Source organism: Natator depressus, chromosome 1 (genome assembly GCF_965152275.1).
Source record: "Natator depressus isolate rNatDep1 chromosome 1, rNatDep2.hap1, whole genome shotgun sequence".
NCBI classification, from domain to species: domain Eukaryota; kingdom Metazoa; phylum Chordata; order Testudines; family Cheloniidae; genus Natator; species Natator depressus.
The window spans coordinates 159660386-159684869 of record NC_134234.1 but is presented as its reverse complement, the minus strand read 5'-3'; the positions used below and the strand labels follow the sequence as shown (position 1 = coordinate 159684869).

Here is a 24484-nt window from a genome sequence, read left to right as displayed (position 1 = left end):
GCTTTTTTGCACCGTAATTGATTAAAACTGTGAAACAAAGCTGAAGAGGATACTGAATGTTCTTTAGCAAATGCATGGCATAATGCTTGATGATGATAGAAGTTTCCTTTGCAATACCTCTGTAGGCTCCAACCTCGGCAAAGAGAACTGAGAAGCCAGCATCCTGTGCTGTAACTCAGACTCTGAAAGTAGCCAAGTCTGCCGTGGGAAATGTGTCTAGCCTATCCAAAGCAAGGCCTTCCTATAAAACTGCTGCAAACAAAACAACTCAGCCATTACAGCCAACCCACCAGCCATGGAGACCTGTTGGAGGACCATCACAATCAAAATGGATAAAATCAAATGATTCTACTGTAAGTTTTCTTTACTCTTTCACTAATTTAAAAATATATATGTATTCAGTCGATATATCAAAGCACAAGAGGGCAATTTTATGATGCATTATTCCATGGTTTTTAATTAAGTCAAGGTATTATATCTTACAGAAAGTTCAATGAAGAAATCAAAACTTTTATATTTTAAAAAAGAAAATCTGTATTCATTTGCTTCACTAATGTTCTTAGAAGATACTTTATAAAATACCTTAATTAGTCAGATCAGATCTTTGTGCATTGCAGTAATTAACGAGACAGCCTGTAAATACTTGGCAGTAAATGCAGCACAGCTTCATTACACACACATCAGATCGAATGAGAGATGCCTTTTTTCTAATGCTTGTTGCTTTAGGCATTGTAAGCCAATTATCTGAGTGTTCCCTGGTCTTCAGAGCAGAGAACTGGAAAGTCTCTCCGTGTCCTGCTCCTGGAGGCTGTGCCACTAACTTGCTGCAGAACTTCAGACAAGTCACTTAGGGCTTGGCTACACTTGCAAGTTAGAGCGCATTAAATCAGCCTTGGACGCCCTAACTCCTGAGGTGTCCACACTGGCAAGGCACATAGAGCGCCTGGACTCTGCAGCTGGAGCGCTCCTGGTAATCCACCTCCACAAGAGGCATAACGCTTGCTGCGTCCCAGCTGGTACGCCCGGGTGTCAGTGTGGACAGCATGTTGCATTAGTGTGCTGTGATTGGCCTCCAGAAAGGTCCCATAATCCCCTGAAGTCAAGTGGCCACTCTTCTCATTGTTTTGAACTCAGCTGCAGGCATGCGGATATCTCCTTTCAAAGCTCTGTTTCTGACAGCCAGCGTGCTTATCTGCTCCGGGACAAAGCAACCATTACTGTGGAATGCTGCTGAGAGAGGGAGGTGGGGAGGAAGGTCTGCTGCTGTCCAAACTTACAAGACAGCATGCTGACACACTCTCTGCCCTCCAAAACACACTCACTCTCCCCCCACATACGCACAACACGCTCCCTGTCACACTCCACCCTCCATCCCCATTTGAAATGCACGTTGCAGCCACTTGCACCCTGGGATTGCACAGCTCTTTGTTGCGTTGCAAGAGCTGCTAATGTGGCCATGCCAGTGTGCTTGCAGCTGACAGTGTAAACACACGGCAGCATTTTCCATGCTGCGGTCTCCGAAGGCTGGTTTAACTCCCAGTGCTCTACATCTGCAAGCCCTTACGCTCTTCCTGCATCAATATACTCATCTGTAAAATGGTGATGGGTACCCTACTTGATATCTTCCCCACTTTCAAAGTGCTTTGAAATACTCAAATTATTATTCACTTTCCTAGTCTCTGTTTTTAGATGCGTAATGTATGTAACAGCACTATCAGGTGTGATAGTGTATGAGGATTTATTTATAAGGTGATTTGAGAAGGCAGAACGAGATTTATCTGAGGTGCTTGCAGGATGCAATTACCATAATATGCAAATAAAAATGGGAGATGGGATTCCTAGACTTTCAATCACTAAACTTTTTGCCTTTTCCTGAAAATTTCAGTGCTCTGTCTTCGAAAGCATTCCGTAATGGTGTCTCGGCTTCAGTAGCATCACTTGTGTTAACAATTTATTTACTTTGAAATACTATTCTGTTCTGTTCTTTTGGGCTTTTAAAAAAAGATAGGAGGAATGGGTTTGTTTACAATAGGTTGTAAGCTCGTCAGGGCAGGATCTATGCCTGTTTTAGGTTTGGAAGGCAGTCAACCCACTGTGTTACAACTAGCTGACTAGATAGATTTTTTTTTTTTAAAGTAGTTGTTAACCTTATGTAAAATATATATTTAAAATAATTTATCTCTAGACATCTGATGATGACCCCTGCATAATATGCCATGAAGAGCTAAGCCAGGAGGATGTGTGTGTGCTAGAATGTGGACACAGTTTTCATAGACGAGTAAGGATTAATGATTTTTTTTATATTCTCATACTATTTACCTGTGAGTCTTTTGAACCTACCTATCTGGTGTAAAAATATTTTTTGAGTTAAACAAATCTTCCCCCTTTTCAAAAAATCCCCCAGTTTCATATTATTTCATGTTGATATTAAAGTAGCAATTCATAGATTGATTTTTATTGTATCCCTTGTAATAACTCATCGTATGTTTGAGAATATTCCTCTTTTGTATTTTCAGTTGGAAAAATTTTCTTGTATTTTAGAGAGCTAGACACTAAAATGGTTTTGTTAAACTACCATTTAAGCTTAAAAATAAAGTTGACTGCAACCCTTCTATTCAAAGTTTCATAAAGTTACTAATTAATTACATATTTCTGCATCACTTCAAAAAACTAAAGTGCTATAGACATGCTAAGCTCATTAGTAAGGTTACAATTTTGTCATGGACCGTTTTAGTAAAGATAATGGACAGGTCACGGGCAATTAACAAAAATTCACAGAAGCCGTGACCTGTCCCTGACTTTTACTAAAAATGTCCATGACAAAAAAGACAGAGGGAGGAGAGTCCAGCACCCTGCCCTGCTGTGGCTGGAAGAGACCCCCACCTCCAGCCGCTGGGATCCCCTGTGGGGACTGGGGAGCTTCTGGAGAATTCCCCATGCTGTGGGGGCCCCTGCCACTCCAGGGAGGTGGGGTAGCCTGCAGCTCCCAGCCGCTGTGGGCTGAAGTCACGGAGGTCTGCGGAAGTCACGGATTCCTCCGCAACCTGCATGACCAAATCCTAGCCTTACCCATTAGCAATCAAACTCCAGAACTGTAATAGGAACACAGGCTTCATTACCAGTATTTTGTTAAAAGGGTAGACACCCATGAAAATAGCAACATCTATAGTAAGTTCTTACAGTAAGGAAGAATCAAAATTGTATACTAAAGTACATTCATTACTATTATGTAGGACTTTATTAAAGTTGATGATTGAAAAGCTATCCTTGAGCACTTTTTGTTTCCAAACCTTAAAAATAAGTGTAATAAAAGTAATTGGTGTACACCAGAAATGGGTTTTAAAAAAACTCATAGTCTGTGTAGCATCATAGAACCAGAGGCTGGATTTTTTTTCCCAACACCAAATCTTAACTTATGGTTGAATGCTTTGGAAAACTACCTGTTTTTAAATAATGTAATTTTGTTAGTATTTATCACTAAATTGAAAACTCTTAGTATAGCTGAAATTAACTAAAGGTTTCTGACATTTCTCTTGCCGTCTTTTACAGTGTATTGGAACCTGGTTTAAAACACAAAATACATGCCCAACGTGTCGAGTTCATGCTCTACTGCCTGAAGATTTCCCTAAGCTTCCTGGACGAAATCGACATGCTTAAATCTTGCCTTACTATTAATAATCAGATTAGCAAGAAGATGCAATTCATATTAGTAGCTGAAAATAAATAATCTTGGTAACAAATGTATATGTGTAATGTGCTGCCTAGAAACACAGGCGCAATCTTGGCTCTGTTGAAGTCAATGAAGCCAGAATTTCACTGAGTGTTCTATGTCATGAGAAATAAATATTATCATTTTTATTCCAATTAAAATTTAGAAGAAAAAAATCAAACCAGTTAATTTTTAATACTGAAAATGCTGGCTTTTTTCCTAATTACTGGCCAAATGGATGTGTGTATTAACATACCATAGGCTATCTTGAAGAGGATTTTATGTAGCTTTCTTTTATGTAATTATCCGGTTTGTATGTTTAAACTGAACAAAATGTATATCCCACGTGTATCAGGGTAAAACATGGGGTATTTTTTTTATTTTAAAGGCATACCTAAGCCATGTAGGCCACCAAATATACCTTCCTCAAGGGAAGGCCTAAGTGCTTCATCCCTGGAAGATGGAGTGATCTCTCGAGAATTCAAGCAAAAGGTTATATAATTATATAAACAGCTAATAAGGAACATTGTTTTTGTGACCTAAACAGGTTGACTGTCCTTTTTTTGAAATTTCTCTACCTTTAAAAGGTCACGATCAGATACCATTTGACTCCAAATCTAGCATTTATAAAAGTTTGTCGTCCTTTTATTAAAAAAATCAGCTGTTTACATGAAGAAGAAATCAAATTCCAAGTAGCTCAGTTAATTAACATTCTCCTGCAAAGTTGGAACACAAACATTACAGTGTTGCTTCAGTGTAAAAAATAAATACTAACTTCTTCTCAGCTTGGTCAGTCAAAATAAAACAAACAGCTTAAATAATGAAAAGTAGGGTCTTTCAAAACTTCAGTTTTAATTAGCTGTACTGTTTAAGATTTTTTTAATTATTTTTAAAATGAGATTCAAATCTATTAATTTCCAATGTATACACAAAGCAGTGATTGTAGTTAAAGGCTTCAAATCACAACTTGTTCAGAACCCAAATGATAACTCTTGAGATTTTTTTTTCTGCAGATAATGTTTCCACACACAGTTGTGGTTTATACAAAACCAGTATTAAAGTATTTTAAATCAGACTAGATTTTATATTTTGAATAACCCCTATTATGTGTTAATGTTTTCTGATTGTAGACCTCCAAGCGAATGATTTATTCATTTTTATCATGTTTATTTTTTCTCTAACTCACTGTGTGGTTTAAATTTCTGCTGCTACATGCAGTTTCTGATTTTTGTTTAAAGTGATATAAGAACTTACATTTTCCTCTAACTGTAAATGTTATTTTTTTGAAGATGAATCAAGTATCCTCATTAATATTTAAATTGAAATTGTATTCTGTGCCTGGACACTGGCTTATTTCTTGTTCTCTGATATGTATGGGGTAAATGCATCTGGAAAATTAGATTTGTTAAATTATTTTTTATTGAACCAGTCTAAAATGTTTATCTGAACTAAGTTTAGTGTTGGTCTTTTTGAATTGACCCCTCAATCACAAAGTGCTTGCAATTGAGACACCTTTTTAAAAAAAAAAAAAAAAAAAAAAAAAATCTGCTCAGAGTTGTTAATTGCTGAGTAACTTGTCATAGCAACCTGACAACCAAAACTAGGCTACATACCACTAAACATTTCAGACTGTGAAAACGTCAAGAGTATTAAAGTTGACTGGTTACATGAAATAAAATATCTAATAATCCTCTCCCAATACACAGCCTATTTATACTTCTTTTGAAGTTTTTTTGTTAAATCTACTTTGTAATCAATTTAGTATGTTTAATGTTAATTTGAGGCTTGTGATCAAGTAAAATTATTTCTACATCTAAAATGTGTGGTTTCTTTGTATAAGTCCATGTGTTTTACATATGTAACTATGAACTAAGTTATTACTTCTACTGATTAGGAACTCACATCTTACCTAAACATAAAGATTTTCTTTCTTAGGAGTAACCTCTCTCCCAATCCACGACTTTGCCACAAAATGAGTTTGATACCCCTGTTGTACACAAACTTTCATAGGTGATACTGATGTGGGGATATGGAGGTAAGCTAAGGTCCTGAGAAATCAGAATATTGTTGAGGAAGTATCACAGCTAGAGTTTTATCTCAGCTTTTTTTCCTTTGGCTGAGATCTAATATTACTCTGGATGTCCTGATGTGCCCATACCCCGACCCCCAAACAACATGAAAGCATAAAGGGTGGAGCATAGCCAACCACCTCAGCACTGAGACAGAACTTGGGCTCTATCCACCTTCTTCCCCATACTTACACCTCATTAGAGTAGTTACTTAGTTGTAGTTAGCTTGTTTTTATATTGCCAGTGGGCAAAACGACACAAAACAATTTGTTGTTAATTTTATTACATTAAGTACAGTTTTCCATACAGGGGCCTTAGACTTCGTGGCAGAACTTAAATCTCTGATGTTTAAATCTTGTCCCTAATGTGGCATTTCTATGTCTCTGAATAACTGGCACTCTAGATGCCTTTTTGATTTTGGAGAAGAATATATCCTGGATCATTGTTCTATCTGACACCACTTCTTGAAGTGGACTCAGAAGGCAAGGGATGCCCACTTAAAGCTTTCTATTGGAGTGCCCAACGAAGCTCACCTCAGACTCTTAAAAGAGAGGGGTGGCCACGGGATAAACCCTCAAGCAGTCCATTACTGTTAGCACCCCTGTGAAATGTGCTTCTGCCCTGAGCTCCTGGGCTGCCTCCTTGACCAGAAACTTCAGTTGTCAGTTTCTGAGATTTGAAGGGCACAACAGGCCTCCTTGATGCAGTCGACCTTGTACTGGGGGAGGACTTCCAAAGACAAGCCTAAGCATAGGTCACCTTCTTCAGTGCTTGTTAAACCAAGAAACAAGTCACCATTTCTTGGATGCATCTCAGGCATCACAGTCAAAAAGTAGTAAAGACTCCAGACTGGGTCCCTCCAACACCGCAACATGCACGATGTACTGTGTGACTCCAGTGTCATCCAGCTCTGCAGACCACAGTCCCTTTGGTACACACTCCTAAGCACCAGCACTCAGTGTAGATACTCTCTATATACCTGTGTCCTCAGCATCAAGTTTTCCAGCACTGACATTCTGAAGCCCAGTATCTCCCACAATTACAATATATTATGGATTATTGCCCTCCTGGGTGCAGTTTCCAGAGGCAGCTCACAGCTGTGGCACAACCTGTTCAAGTCATGCCCCCTTATGCAGCTTATTGCCAGATCTTCTGCCTCTGTGGCAGCAGTCAAGTGACTGTTCAGTTTGCTCCCAGCTTTACCCATTTTTTCAGGCTGTAGCATGCACCATTTCTTCTCCTGGACTGGTTGTGCAGTGGGGTGATCTCCGCCCCCACTTCCGGCCTGGCAGAACTGACGTGCAAACATCGAGCTAAATCCATGCAGTGGTCTATTTGTGAGGAAGCTTTTACAGGCTTTTTGGAAGGCAAATTATGCCCTGCCTGTTCTCAGCCAACCGACTCTTGCACTTCTAGGGGGTGGGGCTGTGTTGGACAGGCTTGTTGGGTTCCCACCCTGTCCCCAAGAAGCTGCAACTCCAACCCAGAAAAGCATGATCCAGTGTTGCTGAGCAGACCAGGGAGAGACTCCACGGACAAGGAGGACTTTAGCCAGCCAGCTTGGACAGAACACCAGAAGGAAAAAACCCCTAAAGGGCTCAGGCTCCAGCCCCACACACACCCCTAAAATTCCCTGAAGGGAGAGAAGCAGGGCTTGTACTCAGCTCCCATTTGTCCCAGCTCAAACTGGGGAAACTCTAGCAATGAACCCCATTCCCTGGGCAGGGGGAGAGGGACCCTGAGAGAGAGATCCAGAGGGCTCAAGGTACCATACAGAGCAAGCTGCAAAAGCCTGTGCCCTGACCATAGCAGGGCAGCAACACCAGCAAACTCGACCAAAAAGGCAAAAAAAATCCAAAAAGAGCTAAAAGGAAAAGCAACGGCATTTAAAACAAAACTAAGTTTTGTCCTCTGCCTCAAACACTACCTCCTCCACTGAGAGAGGTGAGCCCTCAGATTCAGGCTCTGAGCAGGGCATAAAAAAATGCAACAAGGTGGTTGTTTCACCCCCATGTCCAAACAGGTTGTATCCACACTCTGGATCCAACCTGGGCGAGGCGCACACACTGCACTGACAAGCTTAAAGGCAAATACCTGTCTTCGAAATCTGAGACAGACAGCAATCCCATTGTACCCATCCAAGAGGACATAATCAGGGAGGAACTGGAAATATCTGACCAGAGTAAGTGCATAAATAGGCACACACATATCTAAGTTGCAAGCAAAAAATGCCATTACAGATATACCAAGGTTTCTCAAACTTCATTGCCCCTGACCCCCTTCTGACTACAAAAATTACTACACGACCCCAGGAGAGGGGAACTGAGCTCCCCCAAACCCTGCTGTCCTGGGTGGGGAGGGCCAAAACCCCAGGGCTTCAGTCCCAGACAGGGTGCCTATAACCTGAGCCACGCTGCCCAGGGCTGAAGCCGTTGGGCTTTGGCTTCAGCTTTGGGCCTGAGCAGTGGGGCTTGGGCTTTGGCCCCAGACCCCAGCAAGTCTAACGCCAGCCCTGGTTACAGATACTAAGGACTTCATCCCATCCTGTCTTCATCCACTCCCCCATCTTGAACGACCTCCATTAAATGTGAGCTGTTGTTAATGAAATCTCACATCTCCAGGACATAGGAGAAATAGGAAAGGTTCCTTCAGAAGCAAGATTCTTAGGATAATACTCCACTTTCTTCATTGTCTAGATGTTGTTTGAGCCATCCAGCATCTCAAGTGGCTCAACAAACGGATGAAGATGACAAGATTGTGGATGGAGTCTCTAGTTTCAGATATCCCTGTCTCAAGGGGACTTCCTTGCTTCTGTGATTCTAGCAGATGCACATTCCCATATGGCCATGTAACCACAGACTACTGAGATTCACATACATCACGGCTTGCTACCAGAACCAAATGCTACCCTCTGGCCATTTGCTGGCCCCCAGGGTCTTTACCAAGATGGTGTTGATGAAGCCAAATTCAGGATTCAGAGCACTCACTATATCCCGCTCCTGGATGACATTTTGATTAGAGCTTTGACCCAAGCAGTGGCACATTGTACTACAATCCGGATGCTGGATCTGCTTCACGCACATCAATTAGTGATAAATACCAAGAAGAGCTCCTGGACTTCCTCCATAAAGAGAGTTCATCTGGGAGCACTGCTGTAGCGAAAGGCAGGGCCGGCTCTAGGCACCAGCAAAACAAGCAGGTGCTTGGTGCGGCACATTTCTAGGGGTGGCATCCCGGCGCCGGCCCTGCCACCCCTAGAAATGTGCCCCCGCCACCCCAGCTCGCCTCCGCCTGCTCCCCTGAACGCACTGCCTCTCCCTCGCCTGAGAGGGAGGGGGGAGAAGCAGAGCGGCGGCATGTTCAGGGGAGCAGACGGAACGGAGGTGAGCTAGGGCGGGGAGTTGCGGTGGGGGGGAGCCGCAGGAAGCAATGGGGGGGGAATGCGGCACGCCTGGGGGAGGAGGCGGGGCTGGAGATTTGGGGAAGGGGTTGGAAAGGAGTGGAGCTGGGGCAGAGCCGGGGATGGGGGGAGGGCACAAAAAAAAGCGGGGGCAGCAAAAAATTTTTTTGCTTGGGGCGGCCAAAATCCTAGAGCCCGCCCTGGATTGGACAGATTCCACAAGATTCAGAACCTGATATCCATGTTGGTAAAGTGTGCAAGGCCAATCCTAATTATCTACAGCTACTGCGCCTCTTGGTTTTGTGTACAGAAATCACCTCATGAGCAAGGGGCCTATATCAGAGGACAGGCCTGGAGGCACCTGAAAGTATGGAATCATTCACCTGCAAGATCAGGTACTGGTTCCAAACCAGATGCTGACTCTCTAAGATGATGGAAAATTCCACAAAATGTTCGCAAGGGTCTTCACACATGCCTTCCAGACCCCCACATACTCACAACGAATGCCAGCCTCACAGGATGGGGAGCTCACCTGGGCCCAGGATAGCACAAGGAGCTTAGCAAGCCAAGGAAAAGAACCAGAGCATTAAAGCTGTTGGAGCTCAGAGCTATCAAGCTAGTCCTACAGAGGTTCCAGAACTATTCTTCATATTCATCTCGCCAGCAGGTTTTGACACCACAGTCAAGAGTCTGGCAGAACCTTTGGAGGATTTGTACCATCCCTCTTTCTTTTGGTATAACCTTCCTTTTTCCGCAGGAAGCCTGGACTGGAATCACCACACACCAGTGAGTCCTAGAAATTATCAGTACAGGATACTGACTGCAGTTCTAGACCCTTACTATTGCTACCTTCCTTCCCCATCCCTCTTCAGTAAATCTAAGGAAGTACTGTTGAAACAAGAGCTAAACGGTATCCCACATCTTAAAGGAGTGGAGGTGGTGTCCTCAGTTAAGGTACAAATGATTTTACTCCCATTATTTTCTCATCCTAAATTGGAAAGGCGGATGGTGTCCCATTCTAGATTGCACCATGGGAGTTCAAGTGCTTGACAGATGTGGAAGCTCACTTAAGGAGACAGGGTATCAAGGTCTACCCCTACTTTGACTGATTGATATGGGGAAGATCAGTCCAACAGGAGACCAACTCTGTTTAAAGAAAAGGAGTACTTGTGGCACCTTAGAGACTAACAAGTCTCTAAGGTGCCACAAGTACTCCTTTTCTTTTTGTGAATACAGCCTAACACGGCTGCTACTCTGAAACCTGTCAACTCTGTTGTAAGTAATTCTACAGCTTCTTACCACACTGAGCGTCAACACAGATAGAATGAGCGTAGATTTTTCTCTGACTGCAAGTATGGAGTTCATAGAGCTGTGGTAGGTTCAAAGATGATGAGAACTTATCTTCTGCAAGAAAAGTTCCAAACTATAGTAGACCTCATCAACCAACTTCAAACTCACACAGACATCAGTTAGAGCGTGCCTCAGACTTCTCAGACACCATGACCGCATGCACATACATGATGCAATTTGTCAGACTTCCCTGCAAAGGTGGTTGAAATCAGTGTATTTCTCCAGCAAATGTCACATGGACATCCAGCTCTTGGTCCCACAAGAAGTCCTCTCCTCATTTAACTGGTGAAAAGACCCTCTTCAGGTATGCATGGGAGTGCTATTCTCTGCACCAAGACTCTGGTGACAGATGCCTCCAGGCAGGGATGGCTCATTTGGATCTCCTACAGATAGAGGGCCTGTGGTTACCTCAGGAAGTTCATCTGCACATAAATATCCTGGAACTAAGAGCCATCCACTCTGGGTCTAAAGCATTCCTGTCTTTACTTCGGGAACCACAGTCCACGTCCTGACAGGCAACAGCTCAGCTATGCATTGTGTTAGACAGGGAAGCCATTTGGCTCTGGACTTGGTGTATTCATCATCACAGCATGCCATTGGCCCTCTATCTTTCAGGTGTTTGGAACTCACTAGCACAGGGGTTCCCAAACTGGGGGTCACGAGGTTATTACATGGGGGGTCACGAGCTGTCAGCCTCCACACCAAACCCCACTTGGCATCCAGCATTTATAATGGTGTTAAATATATTTAAAACGTTTTTTTAATTTATAAGGGGGGGTCACCAGTTCAAACGTTTGAGAACCACTGCACTAGGAGATCCTCAGCAGACAATTCTCAGACACCCACAAGTGCTGTCTCAACAACTCAATCCTGCAGAAGGTCTTGGTCTTTTACAAGTAGTGATTCCCAACAATAGACATGTTTGCCAGAGATCAGAACAAGAAATGCCACTCATTTTGTTCCCGAAGGAGTGCAAGCCTACGTTCCCTGGAAGATGCCTTTCTTATCCCATGAACACTGGGTCCAGTGTATGCCTTCCCTCCATCCCCATGATACAGTGTGTTCTGAGGAAACTGAGGCAAGACAGAACTGATGATCAGGGTAGGCCCAAGATGGGCCAGGAAGTTTTGGTACTCTGATCTGGTGAGCCTGTCAACGCAGTCCTCTTTCCAGTTACCTGCCATACCCAACTGTCTTGCAGAACTAGAGTCAGATCCTGTCCCCAGCATCATATCATTACACCTACCAGCCTGGGTGCTGGCTGTTTAACTGTCACCACAAGAAGCTGTTCAACTGAAATTCAGACCATTCTGGTCCTAAGCAGAACAGCCTCAACTAGATTGCCGTAAAGCTAAGTGAGTTAGCCAGATTAGATCCTTCTGTGATTAGTGTGTACTCCACTACAGCGCAAGTAACCTGTATGGTCAAGTCTTAGTACTATCCTGGCTTCTGAAATCTGTAGGGTGGCTACGTGGAGCTCAGTATACACTTTTACCCAACACCATTCCTTAGTTGAGGCTTCTAGATCGGATGCCAATTTTAGTAGTGCTGTTCAACAATCCTTGTTTAAATAGGCCTCCTGGCAACCAACTCTAAGCAAGGCGGTAATTGTTGGAAGGTCACCGTAAGTGGGATCTCTGTGGACAGACAGTCAAAGGAGTAAATGGCTCCTTGTATTGCAGTAACTTAGGTTCTTCGAGATGTCTTGTCCATGTGAATTCCATGACCCGCCCTTGTTCCTTGCTACTACAGAATTCTACAAAATTGGGATTCAGTATTGGAGAAGGAACTGAAGGGTGGTAGCACCAGTGGGGGGAACAAGGACATCCAGGCCACAGATGCAGCCCCCATGGACACTGCTGGCCAAATGAATCCAGTCTTGCATTCATGAGGATCATGTGCACTAGGAATGAAATCCATGTGGACAGCACATATTAAAGAATTACAGTTACTGCAAAGTAACACGACTGTTCTTTCCTAAATTTTGTAAAACTTTGTGGCCTGTTGGCTGAGGCTTTTGCCCTGGGTGGTATTTTCCTATTCCTTCCTGATAATGTTCTCAAAAGGTGACTGTAGGAGGAGGACAGTCTCCAGTTTACATTTGGATGCCAGGTATTTCCTCATTGGCTTTCTGTTGCCTTATCCTTTCCAGGTTGCATTTCAACCATAGCCACTATTTTACTACACACTGTCAGATTTGACAATGAGAATGAGAAGTTTCTTACCAGATAATTTTCTTTCTGCTAGCAGCTTCTGTACTCATTCATAAAAATGGGCAATGCATCTGACCCGTGGAATCTGGAAGTAGTCTTGTGTTGGTGCTTTCAAGTTCCAGAAATGAGTCACTGCCTTTCAACTCAAGCTACCGTCCACAGGAGCTCTTCCAAAGCTGTAGAAACACTCCAGGAACAGATGAGCATTGACAATAACTTGAAGTTACATTAAACCTAAAAGCAATTATATATTTGTCTCCCTTTAAAAAAAATTGGGGTTATGTCTGTACAATATATGAATTGTGATTGATATCATGAAATTGTATTATGAAAATCTTGCTGTATAATGAATGCATGTATGTATGTGGATCCGCCATTGCTGACTGGTGTTGTACACACCAGCCAGGGGCAATGGGAATACTTAAGAATAATGATGGTACTTAACCCTCACAAAGCTTATGCTAAAAAGCAGTGCAAGCCTTGGAAATCCAGTCTAGTTTTAATCCTCTGAAATCAGGGGTGAGGTAGGAGCAATGGAAAGTTACTAAAAGGAGTACAAACTATGCCTATGGTCAAATATCCTAATTGTGGGAATACCCCAAAAGAGGGGGAGCCTGAAATTATGCCTGTCTGTTTCCCCCAGGCTGGCTAGCAGCCCTCTGAGCACTTTAGGAAAGAACTAGGGTCACTCAGGGCTTAACTCAGTAGATCTGGATCAATTTTGAACACAGGAAAGGATTTCTCACTTACCCCCCTGTAATCCCAAAATGGTGCAGCTGCATGAGGAATGAGGAGTCCTCTTCCTGACACGCTCTTTGTGTGCTACTGTGGGGCCAGCCTCTGTGTGTGTGTCTGTGCATCTAGAGGGACTCCTTCCTTCAGGCTCTGAGCTCCTTTCCCTGGCAGAATGAGGGGCTGTGGGCTGAAAGAAAAGCACAACTCCCATTACAGTGCTCCTTGAAACTTGCCCAGAGATGCTGCAACATGCGGGGGAAGGGCAGTGAACCTGATACAGAGCACGGGGAGAGCTTCAGTTTAGGAGAAAAGCCCCAGCACACCTTCCCCTCCAGGGAGAAAAGGTGAAGGAGAAGGTTTAACCTGTGATTTTTACACCACTTGCTCATTAACAATATGAATTGCCTTAATGAAGGGGATGTTTGCTTTTGTCTTTTTGGGTCCTGGAGCCTCTGGAGTTTGCAAGACTTAGCCCTGTGAGGGGTTCTCCTTTCCGCAGGAATCCTCATGTTCGTGGTCCAGCCTACCACAGCGGAGTTGTGGCTGTGGGTGGGGTCTGAGGCCCTGGCCCTGCCAGAGTGAAGATTGGCAGCTTGGGGCAGCAGGACATAGAATCATAGAATATCAGGGTTGGAAGGGACCTCAGGAGGTCATCTAGTCCAACCCCCTGCCCAGAGCAGGACCAATCCCCAATCAAATCATCCCAGCCAGGGCTTTGTCAAGCCTGACCTTAAAAACTTCCAAGGAAGGAGATTCTACCACCTCCCTAGGTAACGCATTCCAGTGTTTCACCACCCTCCTAGTGAAAAAGTTTTTCCTAATATCCAACCTAAACCTCCCCCACTGCAACTTGAGACCATTACTCCTTGTCCTGTCATCTTCTACCACTGAGAATAGTCTAGAACCATCCTCTCTGGAACCACCTCTCAGGTAGTTGAAAGCAGCTATCAAATCCCCCCTCATTCTTCTCTTCCGTAGACTAAACATTCCCAGTTCCCTCAGCCTCTCCTCATAAGTCATGTGTTCCAGACCCCTAATCATTTTTGTTGCCCTTCGCTGGACTCTCTCCAATTTATCCACATCCTTCTTGTAGTGTGGGGCCCAAAACTGGACACAATACTCCAGATGAGGCCTCACCAATGTCGAATAGAGGGGAACGATCACGTCCCTCGATCTGCTCTCTATGCCCCTACTTATACATCCCAAAATGCCACTGGCCTTCTTGGCAACAAGGGCACACTGCTGACTCATATCCAGCTTCTCGTCCACTGTCACCCCTAGGTCCTTTTCCGCAGAACTGCTGCCTAGCCATTCGGTCCCTAGTCTGTAGCGGTGCATTGGGTTCTTCCGTCCTAAGTGCAGGACCCTGCACTTGTCCTTATTGAACCTCATCAGGTTTCTTTTGGCCCAATCCTCCAATTTGTCTAGGTCCCTCTGTATCCTATCCCTGCCCTCCAGCGTATCTACCACTCCTCCCAGTTTAGTACCATCCGCAAATTTGCTGAGAGTGCAATCCACACCATCCTCCAGACCATTTATGAAGATATTGAACAAAACCGGCCCCAGGACCAACCCCTGGGGCACTCCACTTGACACCGGCTGCCAACTAGACATGGAGCCATTGATCACTACCCGTTGAGCCCGACAATCTAGCCAACTTTCTATCCACCTTATAGTGCATTCATCCAGCCCATACTTCTTTAACTTGCTGACAAGAATACTGTGGGAGACCGTGTCAAAAGCTTTGCTAAAGTCAAGAAACAATACATCCACTGCTTTCCCTTCATCCACAGAATCAGTAATCTCATCATAGAAGGCGATTAGATTAGTCAGGCATGACCTACCCTTGGTGAATCCATGCTGACTGTTCCTGATCACTTTCCTCTCGTCTAAGTGCTTCAGGATTGATTCCTTGAGGACCTGCTCCATGATTTTTCCGGGGACTGAGGTGAGGCTGACTGGCCTGTAGTTCCCAGGATCCTCCTTCTTCCCTTTTTTAAAGATTGGCACTACATTAGCCTTTTTCCAGTCATCTGGGACTTCCCTGGTTCGCCACGAGTTTTCAAAGATAATGGCCAATGGCTCTGCAATCACATCTGCCAATTCCTTTAGCACTCTTGGATGCAACTCATCCGGCCCCATGGACTTGTGCACGTCCAGCTTTTCTAAATAGTCCCTAACCACCTCTTTCTCCACTGAGGGCTGGCCATCTACTCCCCATGTTGTGATGCCCAGCGCAGCAGTCTGGGAGTGACATAGCTCACTCGCTGAAGCTACTGGGGAGCTGCCTGTGCCACTTCATACATATGGCTCAATGCTTGGAGGCCTTCACTGCCGCTGTGCTAAGGGGTGAGAGTGGCTCCGGAAGAAGCTGAACTGAAGTCGCTGCTGCATGAAAACAAATCAAAGTTAAATTACATAAAACAAAGCAATCAGAAGAAACTGAACTGCCAACATGTTCCCTTGTTGGAAGAATTATTGCTGGTGAGCTGAGCTGGAGGCTCCAGCAGCAACAGTGGGCTGCCCCCCAATTCCACAGGTGAGAGGTGTTACCTGTTAGTGAGGAGTGAGGAGCGAAGCTGTGCAGCAGAATCCCCCCCGCCCTCGTGGTTGCATTCTGAAAGCTGCTCCTCTTCAGCTGAGGAACAGGAATTAAAATTAAGAGAGAGAGCTGCCTTTGGTGCCTCTTGGAGTTCATTCTCCTTTTGTCTCAAAGCTCTGTCCTAGCAGAGTGAGGGTTGGTGGGCTGTGGGCAGCTAAGGCATAGTTCAGTCTCTCAGTGTCTGAAAAAGAGTTGCTTCACAAATAGAGAACTGCTTGGGTTTTCCCTGATGCTCTTTGGACTGCTCTGCCATGAAGGAGCGGGAAGGAGCCAGTGCAGCTAAGGAAGTAAAAAACCGATGTGTTCCCCAGGTGCTGACAGGCTGGAGAGAGAGCCCGCTCCTGTCCAAAAATAAATAAAGGGTGAAAAAAACAAAGGTAGGAGATTGCTGGATCACCAGACTTGTTCCTATGCTGTAGGCAGAAAGGAGGGATGTAGTGGTGGGTTGGAATATCCCAGAAACAGTACTGAATTGACTCCAACATCCACACAGACAAGGTAGAGTCATTCAGTTGTGAATGGGGCAGCAGTTAAGACCCAGAATATGATTGCAGCAATTACATTCCTTAAGATATTCATACAAATAGAGATGCAGAATGTACCCAGTTCTAACATAGTAGTGGGCACCACAGGCATACCCAGAGACAATGAGATGAATATTAAGGAAGCCTGGTCAGGATTCTGCACTATGAGTGCTGTCTCTATCGCCATGAGCAGCAGTCTTTCTAAAGATCCACATCACTTGGAGCGGGCCATGTTTTCTGAGGGAACCCTCCAACTTCCTCTCCCTTCTCTCAGCTCCAGTACAAGGGCACACACAAGCACTTCCTGAAGTTGTAACTCCTAACTCTCCAGGTGCCTAGCCCAACACGGGGTGTGGAACCTCAGCAACGCCGGCCTACGCTCCCTCTTCCCCAAGGAGGAGGAGCAGCACCACTCTGCTCTTGATCATCGGGGTGGGGGTGGGGGCATTTATCCCGCCCTCTTTCAGGGCATGACACTATTTTTCCGACCCCACTATGTCTAACTGAAGAAAAATTGCAAACTGTGCAGTAGCTGCCCCCTAACATTTTGTCCAATCTCTCCATACTGCCTCCTGGTGACTGAATGAAGTGGCCGCAATTTGGCTGTAGCCACCATGTCTTCCACAGGAACAGCAATCTCATCACATGCTAGCAAGACAAAAGTCACAAAATACTCAGGTAGTTATTGCATCTGCTTTAACTATAATCTGTTTCATTGCTTACAAAGTTTCTTCTAGTTCCACAGAGACATGTTGCCCCTGAGGAGGCAGCCTATGCATATTTCCTTTGCTGGAGCGTTGTGCCCTCATTTGTAATAAGTATTTGAAATTCCACTCAAGTAACTGTCATGCTGGAAATAATTGCCTGTCTGTGCCAACTAAACTTGGTACAGTGAGGCAAAAATCTCCCCACAGTGCATCACTCCCAGTAAATCTAACACTTGGTGATGAGTCGGTGCAAATACTTCCCTAAGGTCATACCTCACATCCTTAAAACAGTTAATGGATTCTTCTCCTTCTGAGAGATGTCACTAGAGAAGCACTGCAGACTCAGTGGCAAATCTATATATATTCTTTTATGTAGAAGAAAGTTTTCTGCTTCACTGTACCAACAAAACACCATACAGTCACAGGCAACACTTTTGTAATTATTTTTAAAAAAAGAAAGTCATAATTTTCAACATTTACCCAGTGATGCTCCTAGGTATAGTTGCCAGTAGTGTGGACAAACATATATGATTCAAAATAATTTTTTTTTTTAAATCACATTTTCTGGATTTAAATGAAATCTAGGTTTACTCTCAAAAAATACCAAAATTATTTAAAAGTAAAATTTGAAATTGACAACCCACGTTAATGCCTACATTTACTAGAAACTATTACAGTCATTTAAATTATTTTAAAACAATAATATTAAGCAGTATATCTTTGCTGATAAGTTTTAAAGAAAGTCAAAAGCACTGAACTGGTAGAAACCACTGGCTAAGCACCTGAAACCAGGGTTTGTTGCAATGCTAAAACACCTTTTGACAGCAATAGCCTCTTCTGCAGGTGCAGAAAGAGTATTTTTTTCATTTAAGTTTGTTCAACGAGTTAATTCAAAGTTAAGAAATCAGTTGGGATCTGGAAAACTAGGGAAGCTTGTTTTCCTCTACCAATCTATGAATAAAAATGACGTATGAGAGGATGAACTCTACTAGTTCAAGATTTTAGATGGCATGGTGGCCATCAATTCAATTCACTAACTACAGATAATACTTCCTTTCTTTAATAAACCAGTTAATTTTCAATGCAAACCATTTCAATAATTTTCTGACATATTCAGGACATTTAAGGTAGTTTTATTAAATAATAAAAAAAATTCAAAATGCTGGTTTCGTGCATTTTTAATTGAATTTTAATTTCTATCCAAATAGATTTTGACACAAAACACAAGTAAAAAAATTAATCATTGCGTAAATAAGAAATGCATCATTCACCATTTTCTAACAAAATAAAGAATCTGAATAAATGTGAGAATCTACATAATAGCTTAAATAAATGCGTATTGATATCATAGCCTCCTGGTTAGAAAATAAAAGAACCAAATTTGGCTATATTTAGTTGCAAATCACATATTATAATGGTTGTCAATCAATGAGAATCAAGCTTTCTTTAGGAAAATTAAGAAGTACAAATGCAAAAGATTAAAAATGATGAGTTAAATCAAGATTTCCTGTTTGCTGATTTAAATCATGATTAAAATCGCTCAGATTTTAATCAATCCACCCTGGTGGCTGCAACTGAATAACATGAGGAGAATACTAGATATTTCTAAAACGATCAAATTGTGTGGGGTTCTCTTTAAAATTTCTTTGATTTTAAAAATTTCCCATTCAGAGGTTTTTTGTATGTCAGTTTTAAGCAAACGTTGTTCATATCAGATATAATCAAAACCAATGAATTGTATTTACTTTGGTTCTTTATCTGATCTTCTTTGTTAGCTAAAGAGTTAGCAACTTTATGAAAGGACTCTGACTAAGGCCAACGCAGTCTTTGAAATCCAAATTATGCATGCAGTGACACAGTGGAACAAACATGTCTGTCTGATGGCTGCTGCTTTTGCAAGGAGCATTACATAAGAATTTAGATCACTCAGTGGTGGTAGGAAATACTGTATTACTGTCATTAAGATGATGTAGCTTCCAAAGTTTTGTTAGGATAACTTTAGCTCAATTCTAGAGTCCCACTACAGTTTTATCTTGGAATAACATGCTTTAATTTAGAGGGGGAATTATCCTGCTCTGTGATTACTGTAACTTATTTTACTCCTGGGGGAATTGTGCTCCAAAAAATTAAAAATTCTGAGCACGTTTTAAAATTCTGCAGTTCTACATATTTTATTTGTCAAAATAACACAATATAATCACACCAGTTTCAATTACTTTGGTCATTTATTTCAAAATACCTGTCAGCAAGTATGTCTGTAACAATACAGACAACAAAAAAGAGTCAGGAAATGTTTTTTGACAAATAGATTCCCTACTAGTCCTATTAATACAGAACTCTGAGTAATAATTCATTTAAACAACAATACAGAAACACATTTCCTGCACCCCTCAGAAGCAGTGCAAAGTCTTGGGGGAGTCAGGGGTAATGGAGGAGCTGAGGGAGAGGGAAGTAATTGCTGGGAAGGAGCCTGGGTCTGAACATGGAGGGTTGTTGGGTGTGGGTGGGAGAAGTATAGTAAAGACTTTTTTGGGGGTTGGAACGGAATGTTAGGGAGCCTCCACTCTGCAAATCTTGGCTCATCCTTAGCTGTTCTCATTCAGTCAGGTACATCTGCCCGTCCGCAATGTGTCCCTGCACCCCCACTCAGCCACCCATCCTCCCCCCATCCCTATGCATCCTTGCATCTCCCTCCCCCCACGTGTCTCCGCACCTCCACTCAGCCACCTCCTCCACCTGTCCATATGTGGTCCTGCACTCCCCACTCAGCCGCCCCCCACGCAGCCCTGCACCCCCACTCAGCCACCTCTCCCCCTGTCCCTGCATGGCCCCTCAACCCCCAGCCACCTGTCCCCCTGTGGCCCTGCATCCACATTCAGCTACCCCCTCCCCCTGTTGCCCTGCACCCCCATTCAGACAACCCCCTCCCCACACATGGCCCTGCACCCCCACCCTGTGCCCCTACTCAGCTACTCCACTATCCCTGTGTGTTCCTGCACCCCATTCCCATTCCAGCCCTGCACCCCCACCCCCATTCAGCCCTTACCCAGTCTGTCCTTCTGAACTCCAGTCTGTAGACACCCCCCCCAGCAGCCTCATGCTGTCCATCCCCCCATAACCCAATGCACTGACCTGGCCGGCCGCATAGGCCGGGCACTGTGAGGAAGGCAGCGTCTTTCTCTTCCCTGTCTGCAGCTGCAGTCTGTTCTGGTGCTACAGCAGCCCCAGGTGGGCAAAAGGAGTAACTGCGGAATGCATTTTCTGAGGGAAAAATTCTGCATGGCACACGCTCCCCCAGGAGTAGTATTTGTTGTGTTTCCACACGGTCAAACGCAGGGCAGACTTCAATTTAAAAAATTCCGCTTGTTATGACTGTCTGTATTCCGCGTTGAGATCTCTTCCCACCTTGCTCTGGAGTTAGCGCTGCTCTTCCTGCAGAACTCCCTCTCCTCCCCCCCTTCAACAGTCCTCCTCAGAGCGCCACAGCTAGGAGGATGGTGAAGCGCAGTGGTAGCTTAAAGTGGGGTTGGTTTTCAGAGCAGTTTTGGAAAGCATGCTTGAACGGTACAATACCCAGTGAAACCTGTACAAGTGGCCACACACACCCTTACCGAGCAACGGCCTTAGCTGAAGAGCCCATCCTAAAGCAATCTCAGATATTATAACGCTTTACCTTAAAAGTCCACTGTTAAGTAATCCAGTTTTGTCAGTCTCAGCTCTGCCAACTCTATAGGTTGATATGGTATAAATCCCTAGTGGGACAACACCCAACTCATTGGCTGTGCTTGTCTAGTCTCGCCCCCAACCCCAGGGCCAATCAATCAGCTGCTTGCCCAGACTGTCAGCTCTCACAATAGCCACTGCCCAGCTCCATGCAGCTGCTTTCTTCTGGCTCCTCCTCCGCACCCGCCCCGAGAGGTGAAGATTGGGCCCCTTGCTGGGAATGAAGAAGTCCTGCTGCCTCCAGACAGGCCTGAAAGGTGGTGAAGATCTTGCTGATGGGGGATGGGAAAGCAATGCTAGGTTTTTCTGTGTATGCAAATATGTGGAGGGGGGCTGCTAATACTGCGAGCTTTCAGGTTCTCCTCCGAGTTTAGAAGGAAAACCCACCAGGCTATGCAGCCAATCAGAGCTGCTACTCGGGTTATGAGGCTTTCTTCCTTCCTCAGCATGTAGAGCGGGCAAAGCTCCTTTTTTCCAATCTCTCCACTCTCCCACTGCCTCCTTAAAGGATCAGGAGCGATCAGCCCTGCTCCCCAGCACCACACCCTTGCATGTAAGGCTTCCTGCTGCACCACTGGCCTAGAGGCTGGGAATGAGACTCCCAGCTGCCCCCATCCCAGACTCATCCAGTATCAGAAGGGAAAAAAAGGAAAAAAAGCAGATGGAGATAAAAGAGGTGAGGTGAGGTGAGTGCTCCAGAGGGGGGTGGGGAAGGGGTCTGGATGGGTGGAGGGACCAGTAGTAATTGAATCAGTATTTGGTGATGACAATGTGTTTCCAGCTCCTCTCCATTGTTGTGGGTTGCAGGGTGTAGGAAGAGTATGGCAGCTCCTCACCCTAAGAGCCCCTGCACAATCAGCAACTACCCTACTTCCAATAACACAACTTTAGAATAGGCCATGTTTGCCCCCCAGTGCTGGCTGATATGAATCTGTGAACTGCTGGTTTTGCAGTGCAGGTCCTTCAGCGACTAAGATTAGTGTATTCATTCACATTTTTAAAAAGCACTTGTCACAATAGTATCTAAGACTTCACTACAGCAAGGACTCCATGTATTCTGCAGTTCTACTGCAGCAGACTTCACCTCTTGGTGCAGAAGTGTATTCTAGTGTTCCAGAACTAAAACAAGCAAAACTTTGAAAACTGCTCAATGCTAGTTCCCAAATCTCACTTACTTGAAGTCAGCTAGATAGGACTGTCTTCTATTTGGAAACTGCAAAACCAGCATCAAAGAGCTAGCTGGGTGTTGACGTGTACTAATCATTTACTACTGCCCCTCTCCCTTGCTACAGTCCAAAGTACTTTTGAGGGTGGATTGCTGATTACAGATCCCATCCTTTTAAGTATGAGCTTTCTAACTAGTACAGTCAGAGATTTCCCTGATCTTAGAAACATGTGACAGACCTAGCTACATAGGGCTCATCTTAAAATGCTATAGGAGTGCACCTGCACCGCAGTAGCTCTTCAGTGTAGACACTACCTATGCTGACAGGTAGGGGTTTTCCTGGCAGCATAGGTAATCCACCTACCTGAGGGATTGCCTACACTTGAAACACTGCAGCGTTGCAGCTGCACTACTGTAGCACTTCACTGAAGATATTGCCTATGCTGACAAGAAGCGTTCTGCTCTCAGTGTAGGAAATCCACCTCCCAGAGAAGCAGTAGGTAGGCTGATAGGAGAACTCATCCATCAACCTAATGCTGTCTACACCTGCAGTTAGGTCAGCTTAAATACATCACTCTGGGGTGTGGTTTTTTTCACACCCTCAAGCGATGTAGCTATAGACCAGTCCACAGACTTGAAAGGGAAAAAGCTACTTCACATATAATTTCCAGCTTTAAAGGGGAAGTCTGAGTGATTATCATCAGTAGCTCACTTTAAAAATCCAAACTGCTTCAGAATTCAGATAGGTTATATGGACAAAAAATTAATTCACTGCAAGCAACAGCTCCCTCTCCTGAAATGAGCAGGACAAAACTCCATGGATGCAGACTTATGGTCATGAACTAATATGAAGGGCCACAGTCTAGAAAACTGGTTATGTTCAACAAAATTTAGAAAAGGATAATAAAACTAGTTAGATTGTGATTTAATGGTATTTCCCTAATGGTGTGAAGTAAAGAGATTTGTTTAAAGTTAATCAGGATTTAATGGTTGTGGTTTAAGTGCTAGATCATAGTTGTTTCAGTGAGATCAGAGTTTTGGGGACTTTCAAATTTGACCTATGGGATATTGCTGAAGGGCTTTGAATTAATAGATGATTGAGGGCTGAGGAAAAAGTCAAGAAGTCACAGCCTTCTCTGGATGCTTCTTACGTTCCAGTTTTAATGCTGCTAGAAGTAAAGAAACCGTCACTCTACAGCAGGTCACATTTTAAGTTGCGCCTTGGAATTTGACCAGCTCTGCTAACATTTGAGTATAGATGAGCAGAGTCATCAACTTTAATTCATGGTAAAGATTAATCTGTCAAAAAGCCCCAAACCCCTCTGTAGTGGTGAAAAGAGACTATGAAAAATGTAAATAAAGTACAGATGAGAGTCTTCGGGCTTCCACCAATCCCTAATTCAGCAGAGTGGAAAAACAATGTCTTTAAAAAAACCTGATAATTTAAGGTTCTGGGGCCCCCAATTACCATCTACCCACTCTCAACATGAGGGCAAAAATCTATTGTTTATGCTGTAAACAATACAAAATATCTGGACCACTGTGTTCAAAGAACCCAGCTAGAGTCTTTCATACCTGAACAATAAAGAAACAGACGTACAGTGAAGCACAAGGGAGGTTATACACACAGGACTTCCTGCTAATCATAGCTTAGTTTTTGGAGGACAAGCTTTTTCTCCCCCTCTGCATCTTTTCAGCCAAATGGTTTAGTAAATGGAAGGGGAGGATGTATGTGCTCTCTATTCCCTAAGGAAAATAGTGTTTCTTCTATTACACTGATATTCCTAGCTGAAAGGCTATCATCCATGTAGCGAGATTAACTGGGAGCTTTAACATGCTCTCCTCTCCAGCAGATCCAGAATAATCTTCATAGTTTGTCTCACGCACTCCAGTACGTGTCACATCTGAACAAGAACTTCAGTGGGATGATCTAGGTTGGTGTAATTCTGTGCTGGAGGGTATAGGTCTGTATATGCTGTGAAAATGTCAGTACTCCCTAATCTAAATGCAGGATTCATAGTAGTGTTATTTATATATTGTTTCCATTAGATGTTCATTACATGCTTACAAAAGATCCCTAAAAATCTGTAAATTCACATGGCCATTTTGGTACTGGCCAATGGCTAGCAGTCTAGTGTCATCCTGCCTCTTTGAAAGTCACAGACCTCATTTCCCCCCAAATGATCCTGTAATAATATTTCCAGATCACATGCAAACATTGCTTTTGCAGTGGCTAAGGAGAGGATTTTGAACGATTTAATGCCAAAATGTTGTGCTGATACTGCAA

General features: G+C 43.8%; 1 protein-coding gene and 1 long non-coding RNA gene across 3 annotated transcripts in view; one reads left to right on the top strand and one right to left on the bottom strand.

Moving 5' to 3' along the window:
* TTC3 (tetratricopeptide repeat domain 3) overlaps window positions 1-5506 on the top strand; it is a 132191-nt gene extending 126685 nt beyond the window's left edge. For both annotated transcript variants that reach the window (XM_074970107.1, XM_074970115.1), the window contains 3 exons: window positions 126-353; window positions 2186-2278; window positions 3550-5506. In XM_074970107.1, coding sequence (XP_074826208.1) covers window positions 126-353; window positions 2186-2278; window positions 3550-3657 — 429 coding nt within the window. In that variant the 3' untranslated portion in view covers window positions 3658-5506. The remainder of the gene's footprint in view (window positions 1-125; window positions 354-2185; window positions 2279-3549) is intronic.
* On the bottom strand, window positions 541-21740 carry LOC141997697 (uncharacterized). Its single transcript, XR_012641761.1, has 6 exons — window positions 20442-21740; window positions 16030-16114; window positions 15321-15864; window positions 13492-13663; window positions 12754-12928; window positions 541-1192 (listed from the first exon to the last, which is right to left on the bottom strand). It is a non-coding gene; the product is annotated as an uncharacterized LOC141997697 (long non-coding RNA).
* Between the last annotated feature and the right edge of the window lie 2744 nt (window positions 21741-24484).